Genomic DNA, 24,913 nt, shown 5'->3' with positions numbered 1-24,913 from the left:
ATAAACCTCAGCTTTCCTATTTGTAAAGTGGACATTCATTCGTCCATATTCATTTATATAGCAACAAATTTATTGAACTTTTAGTACAGTCAGGCACTGTACTAGCTTCTTTGAACAAAGACAACAAATGCCTCTGCTGATAAGGAACTCAAAGTACAGTAGGGAAGACAGATAACAAAAAAGTAAATGAAGAAATAGCTGGTATGTGAGATGAACTGTAAGTGCTCTGGTGAAACAAAGAATGGTAAGAGAGAAAAAGGTAGAGAGAGGACAGGAGGGCCAGGAAAGGCATCTGATAAGGTGCAGAGAGGTGCAGCAATCAAGGTGAGCCGTGTGGATATCTGGGTGGGGGAGAAGGGACTTCCAAGGCAGAGGAAACAGTGGCGATGAGGGCTCTGAGATGGGGGTACACGTGAAGTCCTTGGTGAAGAGCAAGGGGGCCTGTGAGGCTGGAGCCATGATCAAGGTCAGACAGGCAGTGGAGTCTTTATCAGGTAGGGCCTTGGAGCCATGGGAACAACATTGGCCTTTATTCTAAATGAGCTTGGGGAATCACGGGAGATTTTCCAGCATTCAAGTGGTAGGATCTGACTTGTGTTTTTTAAAAACATTACACTGGCTTCAGAGTGGGAAACAGCTGACAGGAAGCAAGGGCAGCAGCCAGGGAACTGCTTATGCGGCAAGTGCAGCAAGTGGGGGGTGCAGTGGTGGTGATGAGAGGCTAACTCTACATTCACCTTGAGGGTGGAACGAAGAGGACTTGATGACGGGTGAGATGAAGGGTGGGAGACAGAAACCTGTCACAGATGACTCCAGGGATCTTGGTCTGAGCAGCTGACTGAAGGGAAGGACTATTTATTAAGATGGAGAGATAATGATACCTAATCCTTGGGAGGCTGTTTCAGGGATAAAATGAGATAATGCAAATGCAGGCAATTCCAGAAACTGAAAGCATCATATGGATACAAAAGATGAAAAATTAGAAAGTCATTGAAGAGCTGCTCATTCTTAAACATCCCCAATACTCATATCTTAAAGCCAAAGACCAGTGTTGATTTTCTCGCTGACAATTTCCCATTCAATGAAGAAAGCTATTCAAATGGCCCAGTGGCTCATTCCGGGAACCATAGTCCACACACAAAAAAGAGTAAATCATAGTAATTCTAATGTTTCCTTTAGAATTTTAACAAACATTGAAGTAGATACAATTTATTGGGTTGGCCAAAAAGTCTGTTCAGTTTTAAGTATAATTTAAAAACCTATTTTTCATTTTCACCAAGAACTTCATTGAACAATGTATTCACTAATCAAACAAACTTTTTCACCAACCCAATATAATCTCAGCTGTAATTCTTAACAATTCCTTTCTCTCATTCTCTAAGCTGTGGCACTATTCTCATATTTCTATCCTCCTTCCCCATATAATAGGGCTTCATAAAGCTATTTTAAGTTCAAATGCAAAAAAATATACAGTTGAGAACATTTTTGTTTTCCTCACATCATCCCTTGAGTAGCTAAGGTCGTTCTGATTTTAAGGCACAGTGGGTCAGACCATGTTTTAAGGCCACCACCATTCACTTTTCAGAGCAGCTTTATGCCCTCCTGGTGTATTTCCTGGCAAAGGTAGTTTTTAAATGGCAGCTTAGTAAACTGAAATAGCTGTGGAGCCCATCAGGAGTGAGTTACAGACTTCTCCTGTCATCCATAAGCTCAAGATGGCCTGAAACATGTTAATAATTCTACAAATGCATCAAGAGAAAAATTACTTAACCCAGATTGGTTAGAGAAATGAAGAGAGTGTAAGAAACAGGAATTGGTCTGATGAGGAAAGGGATATGTGTGTCAAGTGTTTGCAGTGGGGATGAAAGAACAGAGTGTTTATAAAATTCCTAGTTCAGAGCTTCAAAGGGGCCTAGAAAGTGGGGTGAGCTACTGATCTTTTTAAGGAAGTTTTTTTTTTTTTTGAAGCATGTTTAAGGACAGATATATTCATTCATATTCTCTTTTTTGTCTACTTTATCCTCTTCACTTTGCCCTTATCCCCTCCATACTGCTCACTCATGCTCTTGTTCCTTTAGCAAATATTTACCAAGTATTTATGAGACAATGTCTGCTTCAGACCCATAATCTGTTTCTGAGTGCCATAGGAACCCAACAGAATTCTCAAATCCTTTGTCTTAAAAGAAGGATGTTTATATTGAACAAGAAGAGATTTTAGGGAGAAATCCCATTTAACATTTTGGGAATAAGTGCCAGGAATATGATAAGGAGGAAAAGCTGACCTCAGAAACATATCACAAACATTTTCATGCGTTGCTAATGTAACTGAAGCAAAACTGGATGCCCTTCATGATGGACAGCTGAAAAAGGACAGAGCATATACAGAGCCCTGGCTCACTCCCCTACAGCCTTTACACGGCCACAGGCAGAAGAGCTTTGCCAAAATCCCACCTCACACTCTAGGAATAGTCTGGCCACCAGACAATGCCATGGAAATTCCTCAAATCTAAGTCAGAGCCCAGGTTCAGTACCTGGTCCTTAGTCTGTGGGAGCCCTTTGCTTGATCTGACCCCCTCCAATGCCCTGGCTGGTAAGTATCTATCTTTCCCTCAAATCCTGAGCCTTCTCTGTTCCCTAGAGTCTGGAAGCACCAAGACCAGAGTGCTGCTCTTCACCCGGATCACAGGCTGGCGTGGTCTGCTCAGTTGCTGGGATGTGAACCGCCTATCCTGACCACACGCTGCTGGACCTCTCATCCCTCTGGATCTCTCATGGACTTCTGTTTAAATCTATCTTAACCAGTGGCCACTCCCTGATATATGGTTTATGAATTCCCCAAATATTTAGCACATAACCAAGCTTCAATTTTCGTGTCAGTTTTACCACTTGAAGCAGAATGACAGCTGGTTGGCTGTGGTACGTGCAGAATCCTTGGAAAACAACCCACTCCCTTTCATTGGTTAAGCATTGCCCTCATCAGAGTTAAATGGCCCAACTCCTTTCTAAGTGATCACATTTTCTGAGCTTGTGGGGTCCAAGCAATTTAGCTTTGGGTGATGGTGCTCAATATAAACCCATGTGTCAATAAACATTTCCTGTACAAACCACTGGTTTGATCTATAAAATAAAACTACATTTTATCTATTTTTTTAATCCTACTTGAAACTACTTTATTGGTCATTCCTCTCAAATCTTAAGAAACTTAAGACAAATTTTCCACTTTGTGGTTAATTTAAATGCTATGCTACACACTAAAACTGATTCAATGTGAATTGATTGTTTGAAGGTTGCCTAAGGCAACTGCTCACACATCCTGGATGTGGCTGTTAATGAAGGTGTAAGTGCACGTGTCAGAGAGTCAGAAAGATCTAGATGACTTTAAGACGGTCTGTGAAGCCAGTAAAACCTCATAAACCAGAAATCACCCAGCCTGGGCCTGGGAAGGTTTTGAATTGCACTGGAAATTTTTTTAGAAAAGGAGAAACAACTATCCTGAGAGTTTAGCAAAAATGCAAATACAATAATCATAAGGATTAAGGAAGTCTATAGTAAATATCATAGTCATGAATTTTAATAATCTCATATATTTCTTTATATTTTCTTCCATGTCATTCTCCAAAGATCAACTTTTTTTTTTTAAATAAAGAAATGAATGAAGAAATTACCCCTCAGAGAAGGAGCACTTACCCAGAATGCTTCATATTCTGAGGTTTGTCCATTCGGACAGCGAGTTTGATTTTGAGGTCTTGATCGGGGCAGTTTTTGGAGACTGTCATTTTGTGCCACTCTGACTGTTTGGGGCTGTTGGGTGTGGGATGGAGAATAACCTGCAGGGAAAAAAGACAACCACCTTAGCCAGAAACTAGGAACATGATATGGATATGTTTTCACAGATGAGAAACTTTACTGCTGAGAAGTGAGGGTCTTTATCCATGCCCTATGGCCAGCAGGAAGGCAGTTAAGGCCTAAACATCAGACTCAAATCCAAGGATCCACATACCAACCACGGCTGACTGGTGCCATGCAGCCTGGCCTGAGAACAGAAGTAGAATTCTTGGCTTTCTTCTCTCTCTCCCTGGCTAACTCTGAAAGGGCAGGGATCACAATTTCTGTGATCATGCTTTTGAGTAAAGCAACAGAGAACTAAGAATGTACTCCACACATCACTCTCCTCAAAGAAGATGGCTGCATAAAAGGAAGAAACACCCTTCTATAGTAGAGAGAACGTCTATTCCTTTTCCCATTCTTCAGGATTTCTTCTGCTATTTCGAGAGGAGAAATCCCTTTAGGGTTGCAGGGAAAGAAGGAAGGGACATGATTTGATGGGACAGGCTTAGAGTCCCACATTTCAACCCGGATGTGACATCACACAGCACCCAACTCTGGCCTGGCCCAGAGGGAAGCACACACAGCTTGAAGAAAGGTAGGCTCTGAGGAAAGGCCTGTCACCAGGGTGCTTCAGAGATGACAAAGTGACTTGGGTCTTCCGTCCCAGCTCTCATTGTCACAGATGCCATAAGTGAAGCCAGAAGGGGACCCCCTTCTCCTGTAAATCCACTTTTTCATGATACGACAAAAGAGTTCTCACTCAGGAGCTACCTGGGGTCTAGGGAATACACATTCAAGAGGAGTGAAGTATTTGGAAAACCCCCTAAACGAAGGGAATGTGAACCAAATACAGGCATGACAAAAGCTGGGCCTCTGCTTCTGGGATGGAAGAGTGCCCCGGTTTGGTGCATGCTGTTTGGTCCGTTTTCAAAGCCTCTCTTTTCTCCAGGCGCAGCAAAGGCAGCCCCTTGCAGTCTGCAGGAGGAAGAGGAGGAAGGGGTCAGAGTCCCAGGGCTGGACACTCCAGCATCTAGAGGCTGTGTCGGCCTCAGTGCAGTCATGCAGGCTTGGCCTGCACTTGGAGGGTTGGCGCACACAGCTTCCTGCGGGACTGAGGAGCAAGAGCTCAGAGCGGAATAGGAGATCGCGGCAGGAAAATAAAATCAGCCCACTTTTACGTGTCTTGCCTGCTGATTTTTGACCCCTTCTGATTCTAGGCCTGACCCTTTTTTTAATCCACTCAGTTCTGTCTTTCTGATGAAACAGAATCTGTACATTCTTGATAACTCCAACATTTGAGTCCTTTTAAGGTCTAATGGCAGAAAGTCAAGAGGAACTAAAAAGCCTCTTGATGAAAGTGAAAGAGGAGAGTAAAAAAATTGGCTTAAAGCTCACCATTCAGAAAACTAAGATCATGGCATCTGGTCCCATCACTTCATGGGAAATAGATGGGGAAACAGTGGAAACAGTGTCAGACTTTATTTTTTGGGGCTCCAAAATCACTGCAGATGGTGATTGCAGCCATGAAATTAAAAGACACTTACTCCTTGGAAGGAAAGTTATGACCAACCTAGATAGCCTATTAAAAAGCAGAGATACTACTTTGCCAACAAAGGTCCGTCTAGTCAAGGCTATGCTTTTTCCAGTGGTCATGTATGGATGTGAGAGTTGGACTGTGAAGAGAGCTGAGTGCTGAAGAATTGATGCTTTTGAACTGTGGTGTTGGAGAAGACTCTTGAGAGTCCCTTGGACTGCAAGAAGATCCAACCAGTCCATCCTAAAGAAGACCAGTCCTGGGTGTTCATTGGAAGGACTGATGCTGAGGCTGAAACTCCAATACTTTGGCCACCTCATGTGAAGAGTTGACTCATTGGAAAAGACCCTGATGCTGGGAGGGATTGGGGGCAGGAGGAGAAGGGGACGACAGAGGATGACATGGCTGGATGGCATCACCAACTCGATGCACATGAGTTTGGGTGAACTCCGGGAGTTGGTGATGGACAGGGAGGCCTTGCGTGCTGTGATTCATGGGGTTGCAAAGAGTTCGACACGACTGAGTGACTGAACTGAACTGAACTGAAGGTCTAATGACCTGATTAAAATACAAGAAGGCTTGATTTTTCAAAACTGAGGCTGCTAACATTTTTGGATCATTACAGACTTCAGTAAAAAATTTTTAAGCAAGTAGCCAAAATCCTGTAAATAGATTACTAGTAATATAAAAACTAATATAAATGTATATAAAATATATATCCATGTATGTTTTACATGCTGTATCTTTACTTTATATTAATACTGCATTACATATATTTTAAAACATGCACAAACAGAAGCTTTTAAAAGATGGGTTAAAGATTTAAAAAAAAAAACTTCTGTTTTTATTTTTTATTTTATTAATTTTTTTGACATTGCCATCCTTGTAGGATCTCAGTTCCCTGACTGGGTATTGAACCTGTGCCCCTGCAATGGAAGCACAGACCACCAGGGAAGTACCCTCAAACTCTAGTTTTAAACATCTTGCTGATGCTGGTGGCTCTGTACTATCATTAGCTATCTGTTAAGGTGCCATGTACAGGTAATGCAAGGCTCACTGTTAGTGACACCAGATGTCAATCCGTGGTTCAAGAGGACTTAATGGAAAATTTCATACTGTTTTGATGGACATCCGCACTGGCATTGTTTTTATCTCATGACATGGATGGCAGAACTCTTCATTAGCAGGACTCATGTCACCTCCACCGTTTTCACATTTTTTTGCCAGACTTGCAATACCAGTATCATCTGTAAATCATAGCTCTTCTGTAGTAATCTTTTTGGTCATTTGCTCATTTTGTGAGGGCTGATTTAGCTGAAATTTCTATCACAAAATGTTATCAGTTCTCTTACCTGGCACTAGTGAACTGTGGCATGCCTTGGGCCACTGGAAGGAAACCAGTCAGTCACAGTGCCACTGGGTTGTAGAGATCTCTCATTCTCTCTCAAGATAACGCCTGTCCCTCTAGGCCACCTCCATCAGGTTCCACATCCTGAGACCCCAGACTGTGGAGGTAGAGAGCGGGCCCTGCTGATCTTGGTGAAGCTGACCTTATCAGCTGTGCTCATTTGGCCCAAGAGGTGATGCGCTGGGAAACAGGAAGGGGAGGAGCTGATAAGGGAAACACCACCAGGGCCAGAACAGCAGCATGTAAGGCCCAGGGCCTCCTTCTGCTTCTGCTCATTTGGCAAAATTGAAACGGGCACTGGGTACCCAGAGCTCATTAACAGGCCATCCACCATATGGATCCTGGGCACATTTCCCATTGGCAATATGCTGTCCATTCGCTGACACAAATGGCCACAGATCATCACTGTCCGCTCCACAAAGGCTTCTTCCCCCATTTGATCACTCCCTGGGGAGACCTCGTCTCTAGGGTGGATGGCGAGATGAGGTCACTGCAGTCCTCCTCCACCTTCACCCCACCCTGCCATGCGCCTGACAGGCTGCCAAATCCTTTGTAAGTGTCAGCCCCGCTGAATTATTAGGGTCCTTCTGGGGGCACATGAGCACACAAGAGTCCTGAGTAGTCCAGACACCTCATCTAGACATTCCAGGCTGCTAATCAAGCACTTTGTCATCTCGGCTGCGGTCCATGTGTGCTGTGCTTTGATGTGGGCATGCTGATGTGGGAACACGTGCCATCCTGAGCAGTAAGCTGCATGCCAGCCGGCCCCAGCTTTCCTATATCACCTGGGCATCCAGACGGATCCTTCTGGTGGATGGCTTTACCCTGAGCCTTTACCTGGCTTTATTTACCTGGCTGATCCCCTCCAACACTTAGCCTGTAAATCTCTCCTGATCTCTGCATTCTCCTGGGTCAGTGTTTCTGCTCCTCAGACTAGCATATATCCCCTTGCTACGTGTCCCCTAGGTATCTTTCTCTAGCAGAGCACTCACCACACTACACTGTAATTTCTGGTTTTTTTGTCTCCATCCCTTACGTTTTCTGAGGTTATGGACTTTTTCCTGTCATTCCTGTTTGCTCTGTGCATGGCACAAATGACCAGACATGGCAGGCCTGCAATCCTATTTGATGAATGTGTTTGACAGAACTGCAGTGTTGGCAAGAGTGTGGGCAAACAGACATTCCCTCATGCCTTTTGAGAATTATAAATTGGGGTACACTCTTTGGGGCCTCCCAGTTGGTATTAATGGTAAAGAATCTGCCTGCCAATGCAGGAGACCAAGGAACATGGGTTGGATACCTGGGTTGGGAAAATCCCCTGGAGTAGGAAGTCACAATCCACTCCAGTGTTCCTGCTTGGAAAATTTCATGGACAGAGAAGTCTGGTGGGCTATAGTTAGTGGGGAAACAAAGAGTTGGGCACAACTGAGCGACTGAGCACATACACTCTTTAGGGGACAATTTGGTAGTATCTGTCAAATTTCAATTTTCATTCAGCAAGGTAGTTTTTTGAAATTTATCCTATTTATGTACACAAACATGGAAAGAAATAAACTTATGGTAATTCACAGAGGCATTGTTTATATAGCCAGAGAGTGGAGACAATCTAAATAAATACATGTGCATAGTGTACGTGGCTATGAAAACAAGAGGGAAGTCAGTATGTGGTGATACAGACTAATCTCCAAATATCCTGGTGTTTCAAGCAAAGTGCGGAGCAATATATATCCAACTATGCTCTTTTTCTCTCTTTTTTTAAATAGAGATATATTCAAATATGTTTGTCCATACTGTTTGTGCTTCCTAAGAATATCTGGGGAAGAACACACAACACATCAAAAACAAGGTTTTTCTCTGGTCAAAGATACTCAAGTTAGGCGGGTGGGCTCATTCATTTTCATTATATATCCATTTAGATTATTATTTTTTTTTAGTATATGAATGAGCTACTTTTTAGTTAGCAAGACTAATAAAAATGAAACATAAAAACACAAATGGAACCAATGAAATACTATTACATGAAGGAACATAGCACTAGAATCTTTGAATGTGGCTGTGTCCTGATAAACTTGGGAAGAATCAACACATAGAAACACTTATTCAAGGGGTCCAAGTAATCTTCCCCAAACTCCCCTCCCATCCAGTCCCACCATCCAGAGGGAGGGCAGTTTGGGGGAGAACGGCGACATGTGCATGTATGGCTGGGTCACTCTGCTCTGCGCCTGAACCCATCACAACGCTGTTAACCGGCTCTGTCTGCCTGCTCAGTCACTAAGTCGTGACTGACTCTTTGTGACCCCATGGACTGTATGTGTAGCCCACCACGCTCCTCTGTCCATGGGAGTTCCCAGGCAAGAATACTAGAGTGGGTTGCTATTTCCTTCTCCAGAGGATCTTCCTGACTCAAGGACTGAACCTGTATCTCCTGCACTGGTAGGTGCATACTTTACCACTGAGTCACCTGGGAAGCACCATTAATTGGCTATTTGTTATTGTAGTTCAGTTGCTAAGTTGTGTTTGACTCTGCAACCTCATGGACTGCACAGCTTCACTCTGCAGCATACCAGGTTCCTCTGTCCTCCACTATCTCCCAGAGTTTGCTCAAATTCATGTCCACTGAGTGGGTGATGCTATCTAACCATCTCATCCTCTGCTGCCCCTTGTTAAAAAGACCACTTCTGTCACCCAGCTGCTGCCTGTGGAGGTGCTGCCAGCAGAGGGCGCCCGCCCCACCAGCACTAGGGCCAGGCAGGCCAGCTCCACTGCAAGGGGGAAAGTTTCTTTGGCAGGAAGGAAGGGTAAACTGCTATCTGGCGGAATCTGTAATGAGACTGGAGGAGAGTATAATTTGTTAAGAGATTAATGGCTGTGAGGGGCTGTGGCAAACTCACGGTCTTCACCCCAACAGCAGAGGAGTTTTATTTTTGCATAAGAACAAAATGGTGTAGTAAAAATAGCCCTAGAGATGAGGTGACATCATTCCTGGCACCTTCTCCCTAAGGTTCAGATGAAGCGTCAGTGAGGGGCTTGTGGCCTGGCCAGCAGGAAACGCGCAACAGTGTATGGGTCCCGAATGAGCGGGACTCATGCACTCACCGGAGGATCCTGCCTTCTACGGCAAGCAGTTTTCTCATCTATAAAGTAAAAGGCTTTGACTAGATCAGTGGGTTTTAACTTTTCTGAGCGGAAACTGTTTTAGGAAGCTGGCGAACACTTGGATTAGCAAGCATTACTATGTCCCCCGCCCCAATGTCTGTAAACAATTTCAAGAGGCTCCTGAGGCCCATGGAATGGGCTCAGGTTGATGCCTCCTGAACTTGAGTCTGCTAACACTAATATCCTAGGTCTCTGAGACACTCATGATTCCTGATTCAAGTCTTCATGGAAAAAGAAAGGTCTGAAGAAAAAGAAAAGACAGGCTCCTTCCCCTACTCTGCGTGTCTCTTTCCCTAGGGATGGAAATGAGTATTTGTCATTTCACAAAGAAAACAGGTAAACTTCTTCTTACTTTAATCCTGCTTCTTCTGTGTGTGTGTGTGGAGAGGTCTTTTTGCTATCAGTCTTGTTTACTTTTTGCCTTATTTCCATCTGTGGTCTAGGTCCTAGTAATATGATTCTATATAGTTCTATAGATGAAAACCAGTTAAAGGAAATGAAAAAGCAAAGGTACGGAAAAGAAAGTCTGGTTAATGTGTTCTTCCTGGTGCTCTTCGGCGTGTGTACCATATGCACGCCTTGAGGTATTCTGTCCTATCCTACAGAGATGATGTGTCAGAGGCTCAGAGAGGTGAAATGTCTTGGTTTGTGTCACACAGCTTTCAGAAGGGATTATGCATTCAACCAGTGCAAATGAAATTTGCTAAGAGTCTATGTGCTGGGCTCTGGGTATAGGTATAGGGTGTGAACAAAACAGTGTCCAGTTTCATGCTCATGGTCTCTCTCTTGCAATGGGAAGAGGGATGGGGGTGGGGGCAAAAAGGGGGTAGGGGATTGAGAGGTACAACTACTATATATAAAATAAATAATACACAAGGGTACACTGTACAGCATAAGGAATATATCCGGTATTTTATAATAATTGCCAATTTGAGTATAATCTACGAAAATACTGAATCACCATGCTGTACACCTGAAACACAATATTGTAGACTGCCTACACTCTAATTTTTTTTTAAAGGACAAAACTGCTTTCTATCTCCTTGGAATTTTTACAGTCCAGTGGGGGAGACAGAAGCCAAAATTTCTGGAAATTCTCTCAGTGATAAATTCTGCAGGCTGTGAACAGGGAAGGAACTGAGGGGGTAAAGGAAGGAGGACAGGCAGCCCACAAAGGGCTCTCCGAGGAGGCGGCGGCATTTATTAGAGAAGCAAGCAGCCCCTGGGAGGGCTGGGTGGTGGGAAGAGGGTCCCAGACAGAGAGAAAGCCTCCTGAGATGAGAAAGAACTTGGTGTGCGCGAGGGACTGACATCGGGCCAGTGATGCCGGTGCATCTGGATGAGGGGCGGGGAGACAGAAAATGAGGCGGCTGGGCAGGTGGGCACAGGCCAGATCACACACATCTCTGTGTGTCGTGCCTCAGCTCTGATTTCACCATGGAGTCACGGAAGCACTTTAGGCCATCAAGGAACAAAGTCAACTGGAGTTCTTAAAATACTAGCAGTTTGGTGCAGAGTCAGTCAAAAGCGGAGATGAAAGAAGAAATTATTCATAAAAGAAATGATTCAAATAAGAATTATTATCTCAGTGGTACTCAAAGGGATTGGTACCACCCCTTGAGATGTTTCAGACACGTGGGGGACATTTTTTGGTTGACAAAACAGTCGGTGCTGGCCTCTGCTGGTATTGAATGGGCGGGGCCCCGGGGTACTAATCATCCAGCCACAAGTGAGCTATTCCTCTGTAAAGATGAATCGTCCTGTATTCCGCCTGACTGTTGAATACTCCCATCAGATAGGAATGAAGGTAGAAAACACTGCTGATAATCAATTGAGTGTAGATCCTAAATCTTTTCCTATGTGTATTCTCTAAGTGTGTTTGCACTTTTGCAGGGAGCACTTACCCGTCCCAGCTCCTTGTCCTCCAAGGCCAGGACTCCCGTGCTCTCCGTGAACAGCTTCACCTTCACAGCAGGCAGTGCGTGGGTTGTAGAGAAGTCACCCTGGGTGCCCCAGCTGTGGACAGAATCAGAGAGGTCATCGTGGAGCCCTCCACTGTGACAATGCTCAACTTAGCCCTGCCTTCTTCTTGGGCTGGGTGAACATAGGGTTAACCCGAGGCATCATCACTGGCTGTCACATCCCTCTTCCCTCCCCTCCCAAGCTGCCAGAATGACAAAAAGTGTTAATTAACTTGTTAGACAAATGCAAGACAGATGCTCAGAAAGTTGCCAGGGGTCTTCACAGAGCACTAGAAGGAATCACTTGGAATTAGCATGAAATCAAGTTGGTGAGAACTTTGTCCCATGCACTTGCTTTCCCCACAAATTACTCCAGGGTAACTGCTAACAGTTCCCGGTAGCCTATGAATCAATCCCTAGTTCTTGGAAACTGCTGCTCTAGATTTTGAGACGGCACCTCCTCTGGCTGGAGCTAACATATGACCTTACAATGAGACCTCACTAGTAGTCGGGAGGGAGGGAGTCCTATTTCCACTGACATTCACAGATATGTTGACTAGGGCAATGGCTGGAGCTCAGCCCTGCTAAAGAGGAATGAAGGTGGAAGGATGTGATGAGGGAAACCCCCTGCCCCACTCACCAATCTCTGGGAACCATAGTGGATCTCCTGAGAGGGGAGCCCCTGGCTTGCCTGGCATCTGCCAGTCTGGGTTGACATGAACCCCTGACATGCCCCTGACATGTGACCTTTTCATTCATTCACATGATTCTCAAGGAGCCACTTCCATCCACTCTGTACCTGAAATAGTGTGATCTTCTTAAAGTGCTGAGTGGATTACACTGAGCTGCTGCCCTAAACCCTCCCATGGAACCTGCTCCATTGCACTGGGGGCCATCCAGACCCCTGGTATGGTCTCCCAGTCATCCACCAGAGGGTCATGGGCTCTTCATCATGCTTCCTCCGGGCTGTTGCCTGCACAGCCCCCTCTGCCGGCAGTGCTTCTCTCCACCGTACCCCTCCCCTGGCTAACTCTTCAGGGCTCAGCTTAAGTAACTTTCCCAGAGAATATGTCCCTTGAACTTCCAGTCTCAATTTGGTTCCAGTGTTAAACTCTCTTGAACGTACTGTTTAATTTTCTATCCTAAGAATCACAGATTTGTAATGACTGATTTACTGTGGTGATTATTTAGTAAGTAGATCCTCTCGTATTCTGTAAGCTCCATAAATGCATGACTGTGTATTTTGTTTATCTTGCATAATCACAGTACTTAGCACACAAAAGAAACTTAACAAATATTTGTTGAATAAATATGCAAATATATATTATTTTACAGAATTAGGAAATAGGAATAGATATAATTTTGTATAGAAATGTTTCTCAGTTTGCCTATGTAATGGTCAATTTCCATATTATAGATTACTCACTGAACATTATTTTTAATGATTGTAATATTATGGATGAATCATAATTTATTTAACCATTGCTCTATTACTGAGATTCGGTTGGACATTACTTTTTAACTTCATTTCTGTGTATTTCCTTGGGAATCAGGGAGTTAGATGGGAGATCATTTCTTCATTCATTCATCAACAAACATGGTAGTGCTTCTACAATGTTGTGGGAACTGTCCTCAACAATGATGACTTTCACGGCTTGGAAGTGATCATCCACTTCCAAAACGCTTTCCACACAGGTGGTGACTGTCCTCCTACCATATGGGAAGGAGAGCGTAAATCACAGGGCTTTTGCCTCCTCTGGGTGTCCCCATTCTTTTTTTCATCTGGCCAATTTTGTCATTCTTGTTTTCCTGGGCATTTCTGTGGTAAATAGCTGGCTGGACTATGTAACTCTATGTTTGCTGGCTGTTTGTATTTCTTCATTTGTAAGTGATGGAACCCCGGCTTCTAATCTCATGGTTGTACACAATAGGCTAAATCTCACTAACTTAACTCAAAAACATGAGGTACCTAGAAGGCTGGCAAGAGAGCATAAAATGGAGACAAGGGGACGTCCAGCTCCACGGGGATCCAAGTGTTTGAGAACCACTGAGGAAACACCACAGCCACAGAGAGAAAGGTGGAGGATGAAGAGGACATGAGACAGGACAAGCAGCAACAGGTCAAATGCAACAGCAAAATGTGAGATGTTTAGATGGAAGCACCTCATTTTGGTCATCAGCTACTGCAGCTGCTCCCAAGCTCCTAAGATGGGGAGCCTCTGTCCCAGCAAAGGCAACATGACAAGGCGTAAGGTTTTGAACCCAACATTCTTCATTCAAATCCTGTTAAGTCACTGGCAGATTGTAGGACTTGGGTGAGTCAATGTCCCTGAGCTTCAGTTCTCTTAGTGAGAAAATAACACAATTTCAGAGACCAGTTATAAACAGTAAATAGCAGCAGGCTTGGGACAGGGTAAGAGCCCCTCAAACTCTAACTACCTTCCTTCCCCAAATAAGGATACATGGATGTATTCTAGAAACCATGACACTCACTGATCTTCTGCGTTATTCATTCAACACATATGCATTAAGCTCTTATTAAGTATCTGACTGGAGAAGGCAATGGCACCCCACGCCAGTACTCTTGCCTGGAAAATCCCATGGACGGAGGAGCCTGGTGGGCTGGAGTCCATGGGGTCGCTAGGAGTCGGGCACAACTGAGCGACTTTACTTTCACTTTTCACTTTCATGCATTGGAGAGGGAAATGGCAACCCACTCCAGTGTTCTTGCCTGGAGAATCCCAGGGACGGGGGAGCCTGGTGGGCTGCCGTCCACGGGGTTGCACAGTTGGACACAACTGAAGTGACTTAGCAGCAGCAGCAAGTATCTGACTCTTTGCTGAACAAACAAGAGGGACTTTACCCTTCCTACTACACAAGGTAAAAAGTTCATACTGTGCCCGTTTCAAAGATGAGAAAACTAAGAACTTCAAGATCTTGTCCATTTTATTCCAGTGAACTGTGATCAATTTGGGCTGGAACCAAAATCTCTTAATTCCCATTTATAGCTCTTGCTGCTATTAATGTTATATTCAACAACAAGAACTATTAACAATTTTGCAGTGATCATTACTATTTATGATTAATTGTGCTATGAATTTCTTTGGGCATTTATCATGCTTAGTCAAGGAAATAAGGAAGATTCCTGCTGGAAACCAAAAGTGTTCTAAAATGAGGTGCTTTATCACAGTCACAAAGAGGCCTTGATCCCAGGTCCTTGGGCATTCCTCACACTGGATCCCTGGGACACTGTCCTGGACACTGGTGTGCAAGGATTTTTCTGGCCTGTTCCAGTCTGCCTGGACCCCTGGTGCCACCCAAGGCTGCTCAGCTCATGAGGCATTCAACATGACTCAGACCGTGGGGCACGCCAAGGTCTCTGAGACCTCATCAGCTGGATGGAGTTCAAGCTACTGGAGGCTGTCCTGACAACTCTGAACCTTTGACCAGTGATTTCCTTTCCCTTCCACCAGGCTTGCAGCTGTGCCCCTGGCTTCCTACCATGACCCTTGGCTCACCTCAAGTTGCTTGGTTGCTACCGACTCCCAGCTTATCCCCCGGATTTCAAAATGGCGACCCGGTTCAGTGGCGCAGGAAAAAAGAGAAAGCCCTCAGTGTAATCAGGACTACCTACGTTATTTCCAGGGTCTGGGGCAAAATGAAAATGTGGGCTTTTTGTTCAAAAGGCAGGAAAAATGCTAAAGACACTAAAACACAGTGTTTTCCTTTCTCTGAGTATTTCCTCTGTTCAAACACATGCGTGTTATTCCATAAGACCCCACTTAACTGACTCAAGGTCAAAGATAAAAGAATTAAGAATTTCAAGACAGGAATGAAGAGCATGGATGATACCAAATGTCTGCGTGTGGGGCCTGCGCAGCCACAGGGGTCAGAAGCTCATGAATCAGGCTCTGAGCCCAAGGCCACCCAGTCTGTTTAGCGTGGTCAGAGAACGTGCGATGGTGGTGGTCGGCGGGAAGGGCGTCACAGTCCGAAGACTCTGTGAAAACCACTCCCAGCTCCTTTCCGCAATGCTTCCTATTCGGAGGCGCCCCAAGGAGATTTACTTATCAGCACCTTCCCTGCCCCTCTCCTCTCTGGGAAAAAATCATGGAAATTTTTTTCCAACCATGGAAAAGACCTGAATATAACAAAAACAGCTCATATTTCTTGAGAGCTTAGTATGTGCTGGTCACACATTCCTATGGTCAAATGTGTATTTTTATCTTTTTAAGCCCCCTTGGCCATCCTGTGAAATGCTTATAATGATCTCCCCCCTAGTGACAGATGAGGAAACTGAGGCTCAGAGGGGACAGTAATGTGTCCAAGGTCACAGCGAGCAAATGCATTCTGGCTTCACCACCCAAACTTTTAGCCATGTGGCCAAGCTGCCTTCCTCCCAAATGCCACCAACTTACTCCTTGGTGTCGGGATCCTGTTAACATCAACTACCTCTGTAACTCAAAGGCTGAGTTCTGTTTCAGAAAGGATGAGACCACTCAATGTATTTCACATGCTCAATATGCTTCACAGAGTGCTACATACCCTGCAGACAAATCAATCAGTGGTGGAACCTGGTCTTTTTGGCGGAGCCAAACATTGATAAATGAATCTGTTTCTCATGGTTGCCTTCTTCTCTGCTCATTTCTTTTCCTTTGTTGAGAACTGACTGCGGCTATTAAGATGAATACCTCTTCTCAGAGCTTCACAGGCCTGAAATAAAATTCCGCTCTGATTGGAAAAGACCAGAAGTTGATAGTATTTATGGCAAGCAGCAGTTGGGAAGGTTAACTAAGTTCTCCCTGAACACAGAATACATAAAGTCAAGTGCGTGAGGTGGCCCTCTTCTGAGATCTTACCACACCTGCTACTGTACTCACACTGTACAACCAGCTCACAAAAGCACTAAAAACAGTCACCAATTGAGTGCTTATTTTGCCAGGTTCTGGGCTGAGCTCTCTTCATGGATTATCTCATTTAATCCTTCTGACAGTTCTGTAAGGCATATCCTGTGATTATTGCCACTTGATCAGTGGAGAAACTATGACTTGGAGAGGTTAAGTAACTCGGCCAGGGTTTCAGGCTATTCCAGAACTGGGTTTCAAACTCAGAGTTTCTGATCCTAAAGCCCATGCATCAAACCATAGAGCTTGACTGCTTCTCCATGACTTACTGAGCTGTGTTAGAATTGATAATCATCTGTGTGTCTAGCTCCCTCTCTAGATGAATATCTTGGGGCAAGGAGCATGACTTTTTAAAAAAAAATCTACTGTACCAAACACAAGGCCCAACATACAACAAACATTTGTTTAATGACTAGGAAGATGTGACAAATTCAGAAAAGTCATGTCACCAGATTCAGGGGATTTTTGAAAAGATCAGACACAGGAGATACCCAAGGGTGTGACTGCCTCCTTTAAGCCAAAGAGAGGGCTTTATCTCCTTGAAGATTTGTTGGAGCACCAACACTCTGAAGTGTAACACGGTGTCTGGGAACACGAAGGGGGGACCCAAAAGACATAGCAGCCAAGGACAGCACTCTGATGAGCAAGGAGCAGGTCTTTGAAGGTCACGAGTGGTTAGCTCACAAGGCCAAGGCCTGGAGGCAATGTGGGAGCCGACAGTATAATGCTGGAAAGTGTCACCAGGTTACCAAATGAACCACTGTCATTACTTCTGGTCTTTTCAACCAGAAGCAACACAAGCAGAGACTGTGCAATGCAATCACCCACAGTGGCGCCTCCCAATATGAAGGAACGTGTACCGAGACATGCATGTTCACTCCAAATCAAATACCTTTTGCAAGAGGGTGGAGAACAAAGAAAAGAACAGCTGAATAAACTATATGTGCCTTGGTGTTGGATGAAGCTCTGACTTCCATTGCTTAGGACGCAGACCTGTCCTTTGCCCTCCTGTATTTAGAGAACACTTGCTGAATGTCTACCATGTACAAATCACTTGGCAAGGTGCTTCTGTGGATCCAAAGATGAATGAGGTGTCAGTGCTGACCTTACAGATGTTATAGTCTACTTAGGGCGATGTCACGTCCAGAAATGACAACAGTTGTGTGTGAGGTGGAGCCTCGCCTTTCACATCTGTAACTGGGTTAAGAACAGTACTGATCCTAGAGGGTGGGTGGAAGGATAAGTAGCAGATAAGCTATTTGCATATACAGTGTTCAACTCAATATCCAGCACACGGAAAGCACCAAAAAAAAGTAAGCCTTCCATGTTAGGATTACAGACCACGGGTAAACTAAAGTCTATGGGCTAACTACCTGCTTATGTATGGCTGATGGACTAAAAGTGGTTTTTACATTTTCAAGTGGCTAAAAATAATCTAAAGAAGAGTTATATTTTGGGACACATGAAAATTAGATGAAATTCAAATTTCAATGCCTTACAATAAAGTTTCATTAGGACACAGCTACACTCATCCATTTACAAATAGCCTTCTGCACTTCAAAAGCAGAGGTGAGTAGTTATGACAGAGACCTTATGGTCAACAAGCTTCAATTATTTACTTTCTGGTTCTGTACTGAAAACGTTTGCTGACCCCTCCTACACACACAGTTCAATCACCAGCTCAGTCTAATGGAAATGTTTTCATCTTCATTAGCAGATTAGGAGTATGCTCACCAGAGCACATCCACAGAGATAAACTGTAAACACGCACTTACGAGGAGAGCTCGCCGCATGGTGCTTCAGCGTGCTGCTCGGAATCCTTCCCGGAGCTCTCGCTAGGGCTCTTGGTGTACAGGAAACCTGGGGATTGGGTATCACCGTGTTTCAGACACGTGGTGTCCAAATGCTGCTTTCAGATCCACTTGAGCTGGCTGAGTCATTCAGCCACACTACATCATTATTAATATCAAATAATAAACAAGAGTAGCAGATAATTCATATTTGAGGAAGGATGGAGATGACTTTTAAAGTCACAGCACGTTATTTTTCCGAACCTGTTCCACAGCATTACTGCTTTGAAAATGAACGCTTTGATCTGGGATGGGGTAGAAAAGGGGAGAGGGATGTGCTTGGATGGAGGAAGGGAGGAATCTACGGGCAAAGCCACCTTCTACTATGTGCTCAGAGAGCATCTGCTCCATCACAGTCCCATCTCTGTTTACTATTTAAAGCCTCTTATTTGCGGAAGCCTCCTCAGACCATATGTTATCAACAAATGTTGCTAATCAAATACACACAGTAATTTTCATTAGAATTTCCCCCACCCCCCTCATGAACAAAAAACAACATTTGCCACAAAGGGAATATACCTCCCAAAATGACAGTAAACATCCACTGCAAACCTCTGACAACAGAATGATATTTACGAATGCGTATGTGAGTAAGCCAAGAACACATCCATGTTAGGCAATTAAGGACCCTTGGAGAATAGGATTTTGTGCAGTTTGGTGTTGGGGGGGGAATGATGTCATTAGTTGCCATGGCAATGCTCAGCATAAGGCCATCATTCATGTCACGGAGACTAGATTTGCATTTATTCAAGGTATAGGGCTCATGCAAGCTGGGTGTTAGATTGGTGTGGTTCGTAAAATTAACTGTGGGCTTTAATAAGGGAGAAGTGTCATTTCAGGGAATGAAAGTCCCTTGGTCCTGTTGCTAAGAGGGATAAAGTTATTAATTGCCTGGAGACAACTACATTAAAATCTTTTGGCCTGCCTTTCAAGGCAGACGGCGTGCTACTCTACATCGAGCAAATCAATTGCACCACCATGATGTGTTTCATGCAAGCTAATTGATAGGATGTGACTCGGGGCATTTAATGGACTAAAGCTAAACTCCCTCTTGCCTACACAAATGAGGTGTCTGCATTGTAGAAATTGGGTTGTCCAGGAGGCAGAGGGATGGAGGCTCCAATCTGCCTACCTGACATTTCCACTGGAACAGTTCTTCTCCAGCAATCAGAAATCCAATGTGTCCAAACTTCAGCTTTAACTTTCTCCCCTCAAATCTGTCCCGCTAAGGCGTCCCCAGCGTAGTCAAAGGAACTGCCAGTCACTCAGAAAAGAAAGGTCAGAAGTGCCAGAAAGAGGGTGGATGAGTGGACAGTTAGAACTTTACCAAGAAGCAATTAATTACCCGCACTTCTTTATTTGATTTCTTGTCTGTCTCCTCCTGCAAGAATCTGAACTCCCCCAAGGGCAGGGTTCATGCCTGTGTACCCACAATGTCTAAGGATGGCTGTATCCCTAACACCGAGCACAGCACCTGGCACGTGGTGCATGTCCAATAAGCATTTCCTGAAGGAATGGATTCAATGAATTGTGACTTTATTCACACTCATAGGCACATTTGGAGATGAGATTCAAGTTGAAAGAGAAATTTAATAATGTTGGGTTCACCTGGACTTACATTCTTTGGCAAAGTGAAAGAGGAAGTACAGGAAAATTCTTTACCAAAAACTTTATAAGAGTGGGGACCAAGCCCATCACTGTGGCAGTCCAGTGTTTAGCTCTGCCCACTGAAGAAGGAACACTCGATAAATGCCTGGTGAATGAAGGCCAGAGGAGATAGGGTACAAAGATCTGCCTATCAATCCTAGTTTTCTCATTAGCTATGTGATCTTGGATGAATCATTGGACAAACAATTTACTTATCTCTATAATAAGGGCAGGGAGACTAATATTTTTTCATCTTAAAGATAAGAGCCTGGCTATATGATTTTGAGCATTTCCTTCTGATTCCTTAGAGTTTTCATCTCTCTGCTTATATTACCCTCTTGTTCTTGTATGTTATCTACTTTTTTTTCTTTTTGCTATTAGAGACCTTAGTATTTTAATCATAGTTGATTTATCCAGTCTGATAATTTCAACATCTTTACCATATCTGAGCTGCATTCTGATACTTGCTCGGTCTCTTTGAATTGTGTTTTGTATCTTCTCACCATTTTTGTTGAAAGTGACATACTAAGTAAATGGAACCCCATGTGGATCCAGGAGCAATTTCTTTTCCCAGTCTTTGCTCCAGTAGGCTATGATTCTCTCTGTCTGTCTCTCTAAATTTGGGTGCAGTGGTTTTCCCTGTGACTTAAATTCCTTGATGGATCTACGGAGAGCTGCTGATTTTCTGTTTGTTCAGCCTTTTTATTATTTTGACAACAAAACCCATGCCTTCCAAGCTCTCGACATTCCAGACTAGAAACCAGAAATCCATTAAAGCCTGGCTCTGTCAAGATCCTATCCAGCTGTTAGAATCGAGGTGGCATTCCTTATTGGAAGCTGACTCATAAAAAAATAGATAGGTGGTCAAAAAGAATCTAAATGGGAAACCCAAGGCTGGAGTCAAGGAAGAGAACGGTGTGGGATGAGCGTGGATGGGGTATGCAGTGCTTCTGCAGTGGGGTGGCGTGAGCCTGGGGCTGGGAGTCATGGGGTTTGCAGGGCTGGGAGGACATGTCAAGGGCTAAATCCCGAAGATGACAATACCTCATATGACTTGAGTGTCAGGGTTGGAGTTTGTGGCGTGGAATAAAGATATCCTCTATCATGATGAAATGGGGTGAGTTTCTGTCATTTGAAATGATGGCAGTCTACCCATTCTGAAGTTCTCCTGCATCTCTATCACCTAGCTGTCTTTCTCTATTCTAAGGTCCTACGGACCATTAGAAAAACTGAACTGTTCACTGCATGGTAGACACCAAAAAGACGCCTGCAGGAGCCTGCCGAGAATATGTTCATTCCCTTTCTTCTCTCTGTGACTCAGCCGACCAACCCTTATTTAATTCCCCACACTATGCCTTTTCCTATAATTGCTCTGGTAACCTGAGCTGGTTATTTGGGTTGCAACCTGTGATTCTCATAGTAGCTAGGAGGGCCTGTGTCTTTAGAACTTGAACCTGCCTTAGGACACCTTGCAGCTTCCAGAAGATTTACAGGTATACAGTCAGAGAGACTAACGCTGTCAGAAAACCTGGCCAGGGGAATTACAAAATGCATTGCAAACCCCTTGCACTCCGAGTTGGCTCCACTAAGAACCTGCACCAAATGATGAAAAACAACTAGGAGAGACAGAGCAACAGACTGAGTTGACTAGGGCCTTGATGATCACTGTGGCCAAGCTCCTTATTTACAAATGAGGAAGCCTGAGCAGTGGGGATGAATTTTGAAGTCAGACTGTTTAATTTCTATCATTTCGCAGTTAATTATATCAGGCAAATGAGTTTGTCTCTCGGAGCTCAGTTTTTGTGTCTATAAAATGGGCACATTATGACCATCTACCTATAGCGCTTCCTATCTGCCTGTCCCCCAATTAAATGAGAGAAGCACTGACAGCTAGCATTATCTATGGAGTTCAGGATTAAGAGAGCAGGCCTGAGAGTCTAGCAACCGGGGTTCTACACCAGCTGAGCCACTGAGTGGCTATCTGAGAGACCTTTAAGAGCTGACTGAATGTCTGTGGCCTCCATTTTCTTACCTGTAAAATGAGGACATTAATAATGCTTCCCATTTAGCATCCCCTTGTTAGAATTAGGTGAGAAAAATGCTTCCCAGTCTAGTCATCAATAAGACCTCCACAATTATTTAGGACATCTCAGTAACACACAACAGCACTCCAACTGCCAGCAGCAGAATCAATCATCAGGTTATGAGCTGACCTTGCAAGTGTTTTCAAAACCATCTGGGCAATGACTTTTGTGTTTTCTCAGCATGGGGACGGTAAAATTGGGACTTGAATTTCAGTTGATTATTTTGGCAGCAATGGCACAGGACTGAGAGCTGAAAATGCACTGTCATTTTCTCAAGACTTCCTTTTCTCAGGAAGGGCCGGAAACACTTCCTCTTACCCCCATCCTGTATATCATCCTTCTCTGGCTTTCTCTTGACCCTGGGGTGGGGGGTAGTGTATCAGACTATTCAAAGGGATTCACTCTACCCTGCCTTCTCCAGGAGAAAAGCTTTCTTCCTGCCCCACTGGTGTTGGGTTTGTCCATGTGACTACTTGCCCTGGCCTCCTTCTGGGCACAGTATATAATCCCAAAATTTGACTTTGAAATTGCCCAGGTGACTTTCCTGGGCCAGTGGGGTATTAGCAGATGTGATGGAAGCAAGGGCTGGAAATGTGCTTGAATGGTTGGGCTTATTCTCCTGAGCCTCTGTCATCACTGTGAGTAGACTTTCCTCCAGGTAGCTCTGGACCTTCAATCTGGATCCCACAGTGATCTACCTGGAGCAGGACTGAGCCCAACCCAGAGAGAGGAGCCAAGGCCAACCAGACCCACAGGTGAAGCAGAGCCACCCAGCTGAGCTTGGTATGAACTGGCTAACCCCCAAGCAATATGCACATGCTGCTGCTGCTGCTAAGTCACTTCAGCCGTGTCCGACTCTGTGCGACCCCATAGATGGCAGCCCACCAGGCTCCCCCGTCCCTGGGATTCTCCAGGCAAGAACACTGGAGTGGGTTGCCATTTCCTTCTCCAATGCATGCAAGTGAAAAGTCAAAGTGATGTCGCTCAGTTGTGTCCAACTCCTAGCGACCCCATGGACTGCAGCCTACCAGGCTCCTCCGTCCATGGGATTTTCCAGGCAAGAGTACTGGAGTGGGATGCCATTGCCTTCTCCGAATATGCACATAAGTGAATGAAATAAATGACTGTGTTTTTAGCTATTGAGTTTTGAGATAGTCTGTGACATGGCAACAGATCACTGATAGAGTGCCTTCATCTGGTGCTGAATCACATCATCCTCGTTCTATTCTATGTCGTACAGAATGGTCTGGAGCCCTCAGCTAGGACAGCACATATGGGAGACCTCACACACATCTTATAGTCCTTTCATATTATTAAAAAGTCTATTGCAGTCACTCAATAAGTACCGTCTAAAAACCTTGCTGCTTTGAAAAAAAATAGTTCCCAGCTCATATGTCCCCATAAAACCACTCTATCTGCCAGTGTGAAATGAGGCTGTCTCTCCACAGTGTAAGAACTGGACTCAGCCCTGAGTGTGCTGGTGAAGGCTGCCACAGGCACTGACCAGATCCCCTAGGGAGCAGGAGGGTCAGACACTTCCTAAGGCCGAGGCAGGCAGCCTGTGTCTCTCACACCACCTGTGGTCAAGCGCTCCCAGGGGAAGACTTAACCACATCAAAGGCATTCCAGATTAAGCTGCCCACATGGAAGGCGATGAGCATCAAGCCAACCTCAGTGACACTTGAGTGCCCCAACATTTGCAGCTCTGTCTGAGTGGGCACCCGAGCTGTGGAGGGCACACAGAGGCAGCACTGGGGGTTCAGGGATGGCCACTGGGAGCATTGGCTGCCCTCCAAGTGCCAGTCTCTTCCCGTGAGACCTCCCAGCAGCCTTTGATAGATAGAGGGGACTGTGGGAGCTATTGTTGGCTTTGCTTCCCTGGGCTGGGTTCCCATCATCCCACAGAGGGGAATCTCCGAGGACACCATTGTGAGCCGTGCTTGTCTCGTCCCCCCAGGGACTGGCTGGTGGATCTGTTCTTTTTTCTCTCTGTTTCACATTTGTGAGGAACCACCGGGAGTGGTCATGAATGCCAGGAGTCTTAGAGGGAAACATTGAATAGGCCAGCTGGCCAAATGCCCTTCAGTAAGGACTGAGGTGTTGTCTTAGAGCACTGGGAAGACTGCTCTCGAGATCAAGTGTGATGGCACAGGTCCAGAGTGAAGCCAGAGACTTGTTCCTGAAAAGTGACCAATCTCATTTGTAGAGAAATATCACTACCACTCAACCATCCAAGGTGTACTGACGCTGTCTTGCTGCTGAGTCACTTCCGTCGTGTCCAACTCTGTGCGACCCCAGAGACGGCAGCCCACCAGGCCCCCGCCAGTCCCTGGGATTCTCCAGGCAAGAACACTGGAGTGGGTTGTCATTTCCTTCTCCAATGCATGAAAGTGAAAAGTGAAAGTGAAGTCGTTCAGTCGTGTCCGACTGTTCGCAACCCCATGGACTGCAGCCCACCAGGCTCCTCTGTCCATGGGATTTTCCAGGCAAGAGTACTGGAGTGGGGTGCCATTGCCTTTGGGGTGAAAACATTGCCTATGT

The 24,913-nt window shown here is 44.9% G+C and overlaps 1 protein-coding gene across 23 annotated transcripts in view; it reads right to left on the bottom strand.

The window, feature by feature from the left end:
* Positions 1–24,913, bottom strand: part of CADPS (calcium dependent secretion activator) — a 463,291-nt gene that overhangs the window by 175,325 nt on the left and 263,053 nt on the right. For all 23 annotated transcript variants that reach the window (XM_044934052.2, XM_044934055.2, XM_044934056.2 and 20 more), the window contains exons 7-8: positions 11,831–11,942; positions 3,688–3,827 (exon numbers count right to left, since the gene is read on the bottom strand). In XM_044934052.2, coding sequence (XP_044789987.2) covers positions 3,688–3,827; positions 11,831–11,942 — 252 coding nt within the window. The remainder of the gene's footprint in view (positions 1–3,687; positions 3,828–11,830; positions 11,943–24,913) is intronic.

Source organism: Bubalus bubalis, chromosome 21 (assembly GCF_019923935.1).
Source record: "Bubalus bubalis isolate 160015118507 breed Murrah chromosome 21, NDDB_SH_1, whole genome shotgun sequence".
Classification (NCBI taxonomy): domain Eukaryota; kingdom Metazoa; phylum Chordata; class Mammalia; order Artiodactyla; family Bovidae; genus Bubalus; species Bubalus bubalis.
This window is presented reverse-complemented; position numbering and strand designations above follow the sequence as displayed.